Source organism: Oryx dammah, unplaced genomic scaffold (assembly GCF_014754425.2).
Source record: "Oryx dammah isolate SB20612 unplaced genomic scaffold, SCBI_Odam_1.1 HiC_scaffold_11084, whole genome shotgun sequence".
Taxonomy (NCBI): Eukaryota; Metazoa; Chordata; class Mammalia; order Artiodactyla; family Bovidae; genus Oryx; species Oryx dammah.
This window is the reverse complement of record NW_024080478.1, coordinates 15,530-28,501: the sequence shown is the minus strand read 5'-3', so window position 1 is coordinate 28,501 and position 12,972 is coordinate 15,530. Positions and strand designations below refer to the sequence as shown.

The following is a 12,972-nucleotide window of genomic DNA, read 5'->3' as shown; positions in this document are numbered from 1 at the left end:
GGGTGAGTTCCAGTCCTCCCCTCTCTGGAGGCCCAGGGAAAAGTCCCATGACGCCTGGGTATCTATAGGTGGCAGGAGACGTCTGTAAGGCCACCCCTCTCACCGCACCTCTCCCGCCTCCTCCCCCTTCTTTCAACCTGGCTTTCTTTCCTCCCTTGAAATCTTTGATGTTAGTACTTGGCCCTAGTGGTGCAGAAGTTAAAGCGTCTGCCTGCAATGTGGGAGACCTGGGTTTGATCCCTGGGTTGGGAAGATCCTCTGGAGAAGGAAATGGCAACCCACTCCAGTATTCTTACCTGGAGAATCCCATGGACGGAGGAGCTTGGTGGGCTACAGTCCATGGGTTGCAAAGAGTCGGGCACCACTGAGCAACTTCACTTTCATTTTCACTTTCAAGGTGCCTTCCACAGCATGAGGTGGATCCCGCTGGGGAAGGTGGTCCTGAGACCATCTTTGGGTTTGTCCACACCCCTTGCAGAGTGTAGTTTACTGAAGCCTGAACTAACTGCACGGTTGAGGACATTTGAATGGTCCTAGTGATGGTGGTCTCTTTAGGTTATTGGACTGCACAGGCTTGTATTGTGCCTTACTGATTATGAGTCCTATTTTTGCTGAGTTTGAAATGCATAGTAAAGGATTGCTCGATTGTTTATTTTGTTTAGGTTGATACCCAAGGACCAGTATTACTGCGGTGTCCTCTATTTCACTGGGAGTGATATTTTCAATAAGAATATGCGAGCTCATGCCCTAGAAAAAGGCTTCACAATCAATGAATACACAATCCGTCCCTTGGGTGTCACTGGTGAGTATTTGTGTCTGCATCGGAGGTAATCCCAGTCATCTGGATATTTTGGTTTAGCAACTTTGGTTTTTCTAAGAGCCTTTAAGTAACCATGGCAGTTAATTGTAGTTTCTTTAGAATTGTTAGTCCCTCAGGCAACAAAGAAAGCTTTGCTCCATAGGTGTTCCCAGGCCCTCAGCTCATGATGACGAGATTTAGTTATTTTCTGTGTTAGAATGGATTAAGTTCTTTCTACTTCCGTGGTCAGTAAAAAAAGAAGAAACTCTTATTGACCTAAAGGATTTTTGTTTTCTTCAATGTGCCTCCAAGATTTCTGGAAAACTCAGGTGTTGCTCCTTTCAGTGTCAGGCCAGACTTGGTAGCTTTGACTCCAAACTTTCAAAGTTTAAAGAGTAAGAATTGCTTAGTCTGTTTTATAGATCTTGTTAGCATTTCACAGTATATTTATTATGTGGTCTACTCTTATCTACTAGGAGAATGAAGATTTCGTCTTTTTGTCCTAAAACTGTAAAGTAGGGCTGTGCTTCTCACATGTCAGTGGGTGTACAGACTACATGGGACCCTCCCTAAATGCAGGTTTCACTTCAGTGGGCTTTGCGGGGCTGCTGCATTGCCAGTCCAGGGACCGTGTGCTGAGTTGCAGAGGAGCTCACCGGAGTCTCTTCTCTGGCACAGGGGAGATCCAGCAGAGAGGAGAGTCATGGATTAGGGTCACTGCAAAGGGCCAGAGTTGCGGTATTCAGGTCCGTTGTGTAGCACTGGTGATACGCGTGTGGCAAAGCACGAACAGAAGCTCTTGAGGGAGGTCTTTTTAAGTCGCTTGTGGACTATTTTCTTTTCCCTCTGAAAGCAAGTCCTATCCAGCTCTCCCTCCTGACCCCTCTGTAACTGAGCTGCAGAACTGGCTCATGAGGAAGGTCTCTTGGCCCTCCTTGCAGGCGTCGCCGGGGAGCCCCTGCCCGTGGACAGTGAGAAGGACGTTTTCGACTATATCCAGTGGAAGTACCGTGAGCCCAAGGACCGAAGCGAGTGAGGCCCGTCCTCCCCGGCACAGCCCAGTCAGAGTCTTAATTTATTTCTTAAGCTTTGCTGTGTAAGGGTCTGTGGTGTTTTTAAATAACTATTTCTTCTTCATGCCGTAACCTGCACTATAGTCAATAAAACCTCTTGTATGATGATCAGCTGTGATCTAGTTCTTACTTTATTAGCAAACGTTTAAATTTATATATTCTGTTCATGACTGCACGTTACTGAGGGTCAGTAGAGAGAATTAAGAGATGAGATGATAACAAATCCTAAATGGGGATTTGTATTTTCTCATTTCCTGCCCTTATGTTATAAACTACATTACCTCGTTACCTTTCCTCCTGTTTACTGACTATAAATCAGTTAAAGTGCACCCAGGGGCCAGCCTCTGGAAGAGGGTTCGGGCTTTTTTAGAGATTAGAGAACTTCATAAATTTCACTTTTTTCTTTGCTTGACCCATATTTGATTTTAAATCTGTAGCAATTGATTGTAATCCATCAGAAAGAACTTCCCTAATTCAGTTCAGTCCAGTCACTCAGTTGTGTCCGACTTTGTGTGCCCCCGTGGACTGCAGCACAGCAGGCTGCCCTGTCCTTCACTATTTCCCGGAGCTTGCGCAAACTCATGTCCATTGCGTCGGTGATGCCATCCAACCATCTCGTCCTCTGTCATCCCCTTCTCCTGCCTTCATCTTTCCCTGCATCAGGGTCTTTTCCAGCATTCACCCATTTGTATCAAATATGACCATTTAAACTTAAATAGACAAAGATTTCACTTTTTTCCCCTTGTTTTCCTCCAGTGTAACTTTTGAGTACAGATGGTCAGGCACTCCTTGAAAGCCCAAGCTTTGAAATACAGAAATTATATCAATACAAAAATATGAAAAGTTCTTGAATAGTAAGGCCACTGAAAACAAAATAATGGAAAAGTGCTTTGGAACTTGCAATGGGTTATACCAACATAGGCTATTATCTTTTGAATCTTATATCTTTATTAACCAAGTTTCCGTTTTGTAGCGAGATGGCATTTCCCTTCCAAGAAATGAAGGATTATAAGCAGTAGGGGTTTTAAGGAAATTTTCCCTGGTAAGCTAATTTAACAACAGATGACCTGTCACTCCACGTTCCCGTCAGGTATCAGAACTTCACCAGAAATTACTTAAAAGATTTATTTGAACTAACCGAATGACTAGATGAACTTAAATTTGTTCTAGAATCATGTCCACTTTTCTGCAGAAACAGACAAAAAGCCAAACTAGTTTCTATTCATCACAAGACAGCTTCTGCAGCTCAGTTTGTTTCACTTATTACAAGATTGGATTTAAGATGTGTAGATGGGAAGATGTGCGAGTGCATGCCTGAGACTTCTGCTGGGTTAGACCTGCAGCTGTTAGGGTTTCTGGCACACTTTCAACCGTCCGCGGTGTGGACGAGCCACCTGCCTCCGACACACTAGCCCGGCCTTACAGTTACAGCGCTGGAACACACCCAGAACTGGGCCAAAGTCGTAATACCTCTTAGGGCAGGCCTGTCCCCCCTGTCGCTGCGGTTTACAGACTTTGGTCCAAAAATGATGAGCGCAGCAAAATCCAGGCCCGCAGTCTAAATTTTTGAGACACTTTTGTCCCTTTTTTGCTGTAACAAGATTGACACAGGCTTTAGTGATAAGCAGGTGGCTTGTCGGGGTGTGACTGGGGTGAGGCAAGGCAGGGGAGGATAAGCCGGCAAAGTTAGGCTGGAGCAGCATGCCCGGCTCCAAGGCTGAGCACAGCAGTGAAACGGACAGCTCTCCCGAGCAGAAGATACTGCCTGAGGAGGCGGAGAGCAGGAGGAGAAGAGGGCAGCAGAAGATGGGATGGTTGGATGACATCACTGATTCAATGGACGTGAACTTGGGCAAACTTCGGGAGATGGTGAGGGACAGGGAAGCCTGGCGTGCTGCAGTCCATGGGATCGCAAAGAGTTAGACGTGACTGCGGCTGAACAACAACCGAGTTAAAACATCTGTCAGAGAAAGATGGTGTTTCCTGTCTTGAGACATAAAGTAAGTATCACTCGTCAGTGTTTTAGTAAAGTGGATGTGTACTGATATGCTAAGAGACCACTGCTTACACGGGGACCAGGTAACCTAAAGACACCACCAGGAGCAGCCAGTTCACCCTCAAACATTCCAGCTGCTTTCTGTCAAAGGTTGGATTTTAAGATTACAGTTGTTTCAAAAGCATCTTAGTGAAGTTTGTATTTTGTTTGAGAGTGAAAAGTTACTGCATCTGTGTTCATCTCTTTTATTTTGTATTTTTTTAAAAACAAGCTTATTGGCTTATATTTGTTGGATGTATTTTTTTAAATTGGGCTATGTTTGTGTTAGTTGCTCAGTCACGTCTGACTCTTCATGACCCCATGGACTGTACAGCCTGCCAGGCTCCTCTGTCCATGGGATTTTCCAGGGAAGGATACTAGAGTGGGGTGCCATCTCCTATTCCAGGGGTTATTGACCCCTGCTGCTGCTGCTGCTGCTGTGAAGTCTCTTCAGTCGTGTCCGACTCTGTGCGACCCCAGAGACGGCAGCCTGCCAGGCTCCCCCGTCCCTGGGATTCTCCAGGTAAGAACTCTGGCTTGGGTTGCCATTGCCTTCTCCAGTGCATGAAAGTGAAGAGTGAAAGTGAAGTCGCTCAGTCGTGTCTGACTCTTAGCGACCCCATGGACTGCAGCCCCCCAGGTTCTTCCGTCCATGGGACTTTCCAGGCCAGAGTACTGGAGTGGGGTGCCATTGAGCCACTCATATATATATGGGAGCCCATATATATATATATATATGTACACACACTCATATTTAGAATGCTGCTCTTACCCTTCCCGGTTTGTGGCGTTCCAGTATTTGGCTTCCTCGTGCGTTTGTTTTGCTGAACTGGGCGCGCCGTTGTCCCCGTCTCCAGCTCTGGGGGTACGTTTTCCCGTAGAGTACAGACATCTGAGAGACAAGCGGGCGGGGTTAGAGAACGAGAGCCACGGGCAGGTGCCTCTTCAGGCTGCCAGAGAGTTTGGCAGGGCCTCTGCCTTCAGTCTCTCTATAACTGTCTAGGTTTCTGGGACACGGGCACTAAATATTTATATCTCACATAAGGCAAAGAAAGGGAGTTAAGAAACTGAATCAAAGCGGAAACAGTGATTCCAACTTGCACCCTTCCTTTAAAATCATCTCCACGTTGCTGGCAAGAGTTGTTGCCAGGAAAGGAACTATTTTGCTGCATCGAAAAGAGGCAGCTGGGGAGATTCCCTTCCAGAATGACTTCAGGGAACCTTTAGAGAGTGCCTGTCGTGGGACGTCGTCGTCCAAGAGACCCAGGTGCTGCCTCCGCCTCGTCGGAGCACAGCGGTCCTGTCGAGCTCTGGGCCGACTCACTGTTCACGCAGAGCATCCCGGGGCAGCACATGATGTCATGCTGGCACCGCCTCCGTGTTCTGCGGCAGGTGGCGCAGAACGGTTCCCCTTTCCGAAGTTTGATGCAGAATTTTCCAGTACCGCAGTCGTCGTCAGACGCACACTCTGAATCCTGCGAAGGGACATTTGTTCACAGGGCTAGAGAATCCACGGAGATGTAAGCCAGCTTTTTAATGCAGGCAGGAGGTGGAGGGAGCCGAATGCTGAGGCCCTTGAGACGTTGCCACCAGCCTCTAGCAGCATCTTCATTTCTTTCCACTAGAGTTGGTTTTCTCCCACGAAGGGGAGAGCAAATCACCAACAAAGAGACCTGTGTGCTGCAAGGGTTATTCGTGTGTGAAAAATTGTCCTACTTGTAAACCCAGAATCTAATTTTTATGCTCTTTGTGAAAATGGAAGAAAATGTTTTCCCTTGTGTCGTAGAGATGGTTATGAGATTTAAAATATATATATATTTGTTTATTTCTTTATTTGGCTGCACCAGGCCTTCGTTGTAGCCGTGGGATCTAGTTCCCTGATCAGGAATCGAACCCAGGCCCCCTCCACTGGGAGTGCACAGTCCCAGCCAGTGGACCACCAAGAAAGTCCCTGATGACGAGATTCTTGCTCTGTGGCTAGAAGCCCTCGACACTGCTACAGTTTAATGAGATGGAAGCCTGGTGTTTGTGCAGCTTTTATCTAGCTGACCTTTTGACTCCATCAGTCACCATTGGCCAAGTAGCCCTCGGGGGACCTCACCCAAGTCACTTGATTCTTAGGGATGCCTCATTTGCAGAGGAACAGATTCCAAAGACCAGCTTTTCTCATCTACAACTGATGCTTTTTCAAACAGATATGAAAATTTCTTATGAAACAGTTCTGTGAAGTGAGAGGGTGACAAGCCGGTGCTCCTTGCCACATAGCATTAAACGAATAACTCCCATATTCCCTGACTGCATGGCCTTAGTTAAATCCCTTAGCATCTCTGAGTTGCATTTTCATCATCCGTTGTTAGGAGGCGTGACAACGATCTCAAGCTCTAAGGAAGCAAGGTATTATGTATCAGAGGCCTGGCACGTGGCACGGCCTTCTCGGTGTTCACTTCCTCTCTGATTTATAGGCGAACTGAGAGCTCAGTGCCCTGAAAAGCCACTAGGCTTCTTGGGTGAGTTAATGCTAAGGTGACTGGATTCTCCCAGGAGGCCTTCAATCCAGCTCACAGCCTTTCCAGCTCCCAGGCTAGTTGAGATGAACCATTTCAGACCCCGATCTGGGTGATGCTTCATGCAAATCCAGCACCCAGCCCTCCTCCCTTGCAGGGTGTTACCTCCTGGTCCCCTTGTTTATCAGCAGAGTTCTTAACGCTGAAATCCATAACCAGGGCTCCCAGGGGGGCGCACAGCCAGCTGAGCCCCAGCAGGACCACCAGCACCATTCTCGACCCTCTCAGACCTCCCCACATCCTCCTCGAAGCTGGGCAGCTCTGCACCCGCAGTGGAGCTTTGGCCGAGATGGAAACTCAGCAAGTTGCTGGGAACTGCTTTTTCTGAAAGAGAAGGGCAGAAGGTGTGTGAAATGCGATAAGCGAGGTCTGATCTGCAGGTTCCCTCCTGAACTATTTATAGACACATCCCCTCCTTTCTCCCTGCTCCCTACTCCATTTCCTTCCTTCTTACCCCACACAGGCTAGAACAAATCCCTGCAAATCTGTTTGATCAATAGTTCCAAACAAGGACTCAGTCGAGTTGGGAGCACAGACAGGACTGCAGCCGCTGCTCCTCCAGCGGTTGAATCCCTCTTAATTAGGGCCTATCAAAGTCAGTTCAAAGGGGCCAGCAGAGGAGCAGGATGTCTGTATCAAAGGCAGACTCTGGTAATCACCTGCATTTCCTACCTTCCATCATCCTGTAGGGAAGGGGGAGTCCGCTCTAAGATCTGTTTTCACAGCTAATTGTGCTCCCAAGAAAGAATGGCTCCTATTAGCCAATGTGCTACGTGGGATGCCAAAAACCAATGAGTTACAAACATACTGAGACATTTTATGTTTTTTTTTTTAATTTTTATTTTTACTTTATTTTGCTTTACAATGCTGTATTGGTTTTGCCGTACATTGACATGAATCAGCCACGGGTGTACATGAGTTCCCAATCCTGAACCCCTCTCCCACCTGCCACCCATATCATCTCTCTGGATCATCCCCGTGCACCAGCCCCAAGCATCCTGTATCCTGTATCGTACATAGACTGGCGATTCATTTCTTACATGATAGTATACATGTTTCAATGCCGTTCTCCCAAATCATCCCACCCTCTCCCTCTCCCTCTCCCACCAAGGATCTCATTCAAATATGAAGGAGAAATCAAAAGCTTTACAGACAAGCAAAAGCTGAGAGAATTCAGCACCACCAAACCAGCTCTCCAACAAACGCTAAAGGATCTTCTCTAGACAGGAAACACAAAAAGGGCGTATAAACCCGAACCCATAACAATAACGTAAATGGCAATGAGCCATTCTAAACTATGCTCAGGGAGTGAAGACTGTGCTCAGGTAGGAAGGAGGGAAGATGCCTCTGATTAGCTCTGGCATCCAGATGTAAAGAGCCCAGCAGCTTAAGAGCTGTGAATGTAACAGCACCTGTTCCGGCTAAATGTCAATTGGAAAAGAATTCTCCTTAAGATGAAAATGGAGCTGTTTGAAGTTAGGATTATTTAATTAGGAAAATAATGAGATGTACGAAAATTGCCCTTTTAATGAGAATCCCAGAAAGCCCATTGTATATACAGATTTACACAACTTAATAGGAAGTTTGGGTGCATTTTATTGAGCAGTGGATTTAACTTGTGTTGTATGGTGGTGAATTGACTGAAGCAGAACAGTCTCCAATATAGCAGATTTCAGAGGGAATTTCATGCATTTTAATTTAAACTTTTATAACTTCTGCTTCATCCCCTTTTGTCTGATTATTTTTTCATGTCAAACTGTTACCTAAGTCAAACAGTTTTGACATGCACTTATCTTCCTGGTGGCTCAGACGGTAAAGAATCTACCTGTAATGCAGGAGACCCAGGTTCAATCCCTGGGTCAGAAAGATCCCCTGGAGAAGGGAACGGCAACCCACTCCAGTATTCTTGCCTGGAGAATTCATGGATCGAGTCGCCTGGCCGGCTATAGTCCATGGAGTCGCAAAGAGTTGCATATGACTGAGTTACCAACACTTTGTCACTGCCTAAGTACTTTAAGGGTAGAACAGTCTGAATTTGGATCGAAAAATGCCTTTACTGTTGGCTTTGTTCTCAGGGTAAATTCATCCCAGTACCTGGGATGTAAGGTACCCTTTAAAATCTAAAGACGCATTTTTTCTATGCCATCAATGTCATTCTTAGTATCACTGGGTCTTCTTCCAGAACCAGCTGACCTCAGTTGTCAAGATGAACCTGGATATTCTGTGCCAGGGGACCATTCTCAGCCTCAAAGGCTGCCCAGTGCCCTGGCGGCTGGGGCAGGCAACCTGAGGCTCTGTTACTTGGCTCTCTTCCTAGTGTTGGGATGTCTGCCTCCATTGTGTGGAGTGAGGAGCTATTTCTTCTGCAAGTACTACTTTTTCATGTAAACCAGCATCAAACACCCTTTGATAGCAGGATATGCCTGGTGACTAGGTGTGTTACAGAATTTATTTTGACGTTGGACAATTATGACCAAAGATAAAGGAGAAAGCCCCAGAGTTTGTTCCTTGCTGGGTTTCTCTGTTTCCTGTTACCTAACTGAAGAGAGAATATTAGGGCAGAAGAAGCAGCTGGCAAAACACACAGACAAAAAGGACTGGCACAAATATTCACTTAGTACTTTGTATGGAGCAGAGCCTATGATTAGGTATTAGGAATAAAAGATAAAAATGGTCCTTGCCCTTGAGGAGTTAATGTCCAGAACACATATATGTAGAGATAATTTCTATATATTATGACAAACACTGACAAAAAGTAAGAAATGTGGGGCTGGAGGATCACAGAGGAGGGCGTGATTAGCCCTGTAGAGGAGGGATTATTTGAGCTGGGTTTTGTGGGTTGAGTAGGAGTTCCCTAGGTTAAGAAGCAGGGGATGATACGCCTCAGGCCCAGACAGTGTAGTGTGAACAGGGGCAGGAAGACACATATCAGTTCTAGAGGGTCTGTGTGTCCGGAGCAGATGGCGGAGAGACCTGAGAAGGCTAGATTGTGAAAAGCTGATAACAGGCAAAGGGAACCAGAAGACGTTATTTCATAAGCAGAAGAAAGTCACTGGGGATATTTGAACTTGAAAATTACAGGATCTACTTTTAAATGCTTTTTAGGAGCGCAGTGCTGGCAGCAATGTGGAGCTGGGGTTACAGTGGGTGAAAGTGAATGTGGGGCCAATAAAGAGGAGGTGGAGGAAGCGAAGAAGAAGGCTGATGTGAGCGGGCGACACGCTGACAGTGAGGACCACCAAGGATGGGATTTTGCACGTGGATCTCCATCGCCTGATGTGAGTGAAACGGAGGAGTTCACGTCACCCTGACATTTCTAATTCTGTGCACAGGTGGACGGTTATGGCTTCCCAGGCGGCACTAGGGGTAAAGAAGCCACCTGCCAACGCAGGAGACCTAAGGGAAGTGGGTTCGATCCCCGGGTCGGGAAGATCCCCTGGAGGAGGGCATGGCAACCCACTCCAGTAATCTTGCCTGGAGAATCTCACTGTCAGAGGAGGCTGGGGGGCTACAGTCCACGGGGTGACAAAGAGTCAGACACACTGAAGCAACTAAGCATGCGCATGGATGGTCATGCACTGTAGACGGAATTAGGGATGGAAAGTGGGTTGGGGGCAGTGGGACAGAGGCCAGGAGCACTGTGATCCAAGTCATCAAGCCTTTGCTGGGTATCCATGGTGGAGACAGAAGATTAACCCCTGTGTCCTCCGGGAGGAACACTCCCACGGACGAGAGGCAGGAGGCTGCAAACGGGCAACAAGCCTGAAAAGCAGGCTTCTCCTCTCTGTCTCTGTCTGATTTTCTCTCAGCCTTGCAAGACTGAGAGCTTCAGAGTCGGGTGGACCTGATTGGAGCACCACACGGGCCTTCCCTGTAGCCCCTGACTCCCGGAGGCCTCCATCTGCCCACTGTAGTGTTTATAAAACTATTGTGATTGGACACTGTTTTGTCTCTACAACTATAGACAGAGGTGTCATCTTTGTATCCTCATGCTTGGAAGGCCTGGCACATAGTAGAAGCTCCATGCATTGTTTTATGTGACGGAGGACTACATAAATAAATGCATTTATTGCGACTTTGAACAAGACCCTCCACCTTTCTGGGCTGCATCTCCACAACCGTAAAGTGGGCATGACTCCCCATAAGTCCTACATTTGGAGGGTTCAGGGCGTGACTTTGTGTAGCGGGCCTGGTGCAGTGACTGGCACTCATACGCTCTGTCCCAGGCCACCCTCACGTAAAGCTCAGAACCCAGCACACCACACGGCCCTTCCTCGGAGGTGCTCAGCAGAAGTTTGTGTAATACAATAGTTGTGGTTATTCAGCAGTTTAGTCGCATCCTACTCTTCCCGACCCCACGGACTGCAGCACGCCAGGCTTCCGCATCCCTCACCATCTCCTGGAGCTTGCCCAAGTTCATGTCCATTGAATCGGTGATGCCATCCAACCATCTCATCCTCTGTCGTCCTCCTCTCCTTCTGCCTTCAGTGTAATCCTATGCACCAAAGAAAAATCCACCCCCACCCCCAGTTGCCTGTTATTTCTAGGTCTCCCAAAGGCCAGAGTGACCTTGAGGACTATACTAGAGTCTCCCTGGAAGATGACCTGGGGTGTTTCCAGATCTGCAGAGGCTGCTTGCGGATAACAATCAGGGTTCCTCAGCCAGGACGCCCCGTGGCTGTGCTCACCACCCTCAGGCTGAGCTCGGTCCCTGCGGCTTAGAGCTGATGGAGCAGTGGGAAGTGGATGCCACGGAGGAGCAGAGGGGAGAGAAAGGCTTCAGAAGTGTTTCTGCTGAAAAGGAATTGATGCTTCTGACCTGTGGTGTTGGAGAAGACTCGTGAGAGTCCCTTGGACTACACGGAGATCCAACCAGTCCATCCTAAAGGGGATCAGTCCTGAGTGTTCATTGGAAGGACTGATGCTGAAGCTGAAACTCCAATACTTTGGCTACCTCATGTGAAGCGCTGACTCATTGGAAAAGACCCTCATGCAGGGAGGGATTGGGGGCAGGAGGAGAAGGACGACAGACGATGAGATGGCTAGATGGCATCACCGACTCGATGGACGTGAGTTTGGGTAAACTCAAATGGTGAAGGACAGGGAGGCCTGGTGTGCTGCGGTCCATGGGGTCGCAAAGAGTCGGACACGACTGGCCGACTGAAACCCAACAGTAGGTCAGGGCCCCTGAGTTCCCAGATGCAGACGGCGGAGCCCTGCCCGCTCCCCATGCTGGGAACCTGGCCCCTCCCGTGAGGACGCCCTAATGTGCTCTCCTGCCCTGGATGCCCCTGGTGAGGACTGTGGGCCAACCGACAACCCGAGCTGGTCCTCCTCATGCCTCAGGGAGCTCCTGGCCCAAAGGAAGGGCGGGATCGGGGAGTATAGACTGAGCTCAGGGGAAATTAAAATTCTCGAAAAGAAATTCCACCCCCCACCCCGGTTCGGCAAGGAGGGAGATGTGATTCCCAGCCCGGGAAGTGGGGTGCCGGCTGGTGTGCAAGAGCTGACAGCTGTGCCCTCCAGTGACAGCTGCTGTAGTTCACATCGAAGTCAGCACTGTGATTTATATTCCCTTCCGAAAGCGAAGTTTTGTTATGGCTCCCGTGTCAAAACCAGTTTGATTTCCATACATTCTGCATCTCTTAAAATCAAAGGAACCAAAACGAGCAGGTCTTTGGCAGCGTCTCACAGGAAATGTTCAATAAGTGAAAGATGAGAGGGGCGGGTTGATTGCAGGATCCGTGTAATCACTGCAGCCGTGTAAACACTGAGGTCAGGAGGGGACCGCCGAGGAACTGTGTTTACCAGATGTCTTGCCCCTTCGGGTGCTTCCACTGCTGGAAATGGCTTGGATGCAGTCATGAAGATGGAGTCCGGCCCATCACCGATCTTGTGGCCTTGGCTGGGTCACGGGCCTCTCAGCCTCGGCTCCTTGTGGCCTGGAGGGCTCCTCCAGGCCAGGTTTTGGGGAATTTGCAGATAGATGATGGGGGAGGTGACTGGGATGTCACACACCCTGGAGGCACCACTTGGACCCAGACTGGTGTCTATGTGAGTGGCCCCCCTTCGGAGCTGTGCAGTCAGACGGTGTTAAGACCTCCCTTTTCTGCACAACTGCCTCAGCCCTCCTGACCCCACAGCAGATGTGTAGCTGAGAATGGCACCAGGGGCCCCTAGCTTGCTTAATCAAGGTTGTGCTCTGCCTTCTTTGGGCTGAAAAAATATTTGATGATGCTGAGTGTGATGCATGAATCCTAACTGTCTTGCCTGCCCTACCCCATTCCTGGGCACACGGCATACTTCTGTGTAATGGAGATCCCACGGACTAGGTGCTTGCGTTCACGCTGTGGTCTGAGGTCAGAGTCCCCACGTGCTCAGGTTCCCTGCCACCTTCTCCACACACTTGAAGGAGGGACGAGGAGCTCTGCAGGGGGCTCTTTCACGAGGGCGCTGATCCCACTCACGAGGGCCCCACCTCCAGCCCACGCGCCTCAAGAG

The 12,972-nt window shown here is 48.6% G+C and overlaps 1 protein-coding gene and 1 long non-coding RNA gene across 2 annotated transcripts; one reads left to right on the top strand and one right to left on the bottom strand.

Annotated features, from left to right (window-relative positions):
- The first annotated feature begins 394 nt into the window (after positions 1-394).
- LOC120860545 lies at positions 395-1,983 on the top strand. Its single transcript, XR_005720354.1, has 2 exons — positions 395-802; positions 1,741-1,983. It is a non-coding gene; the product is annotated as an uncharacterized LOC120860545 (long non-coding RNA).
- A 2,692-nt stretch (positions 1,984-4,675) lies between these two features.
- On the bottom strand, positions 4,676-6,684 carry LOC120860549 (dickkopf-related protein 4-like). The gene is made up of 3 exons (XM_040236364.1): positions 6,577-6,684; positions 5,171-5,382; positions 4,676-4,799 (listed from the first exon to the last, which is right to left on the bottom strand). Exons 1-3 carry the CDS (start codon positions 6,682-6,684, stop codon positions 4,676-4,678), a joined length of 444 nt encoding a protein of 147 aa, XP_040092298.1.
- Between the last annotated feature and the right edge of the window lie 6,288 nt (positions 6,685-12,972).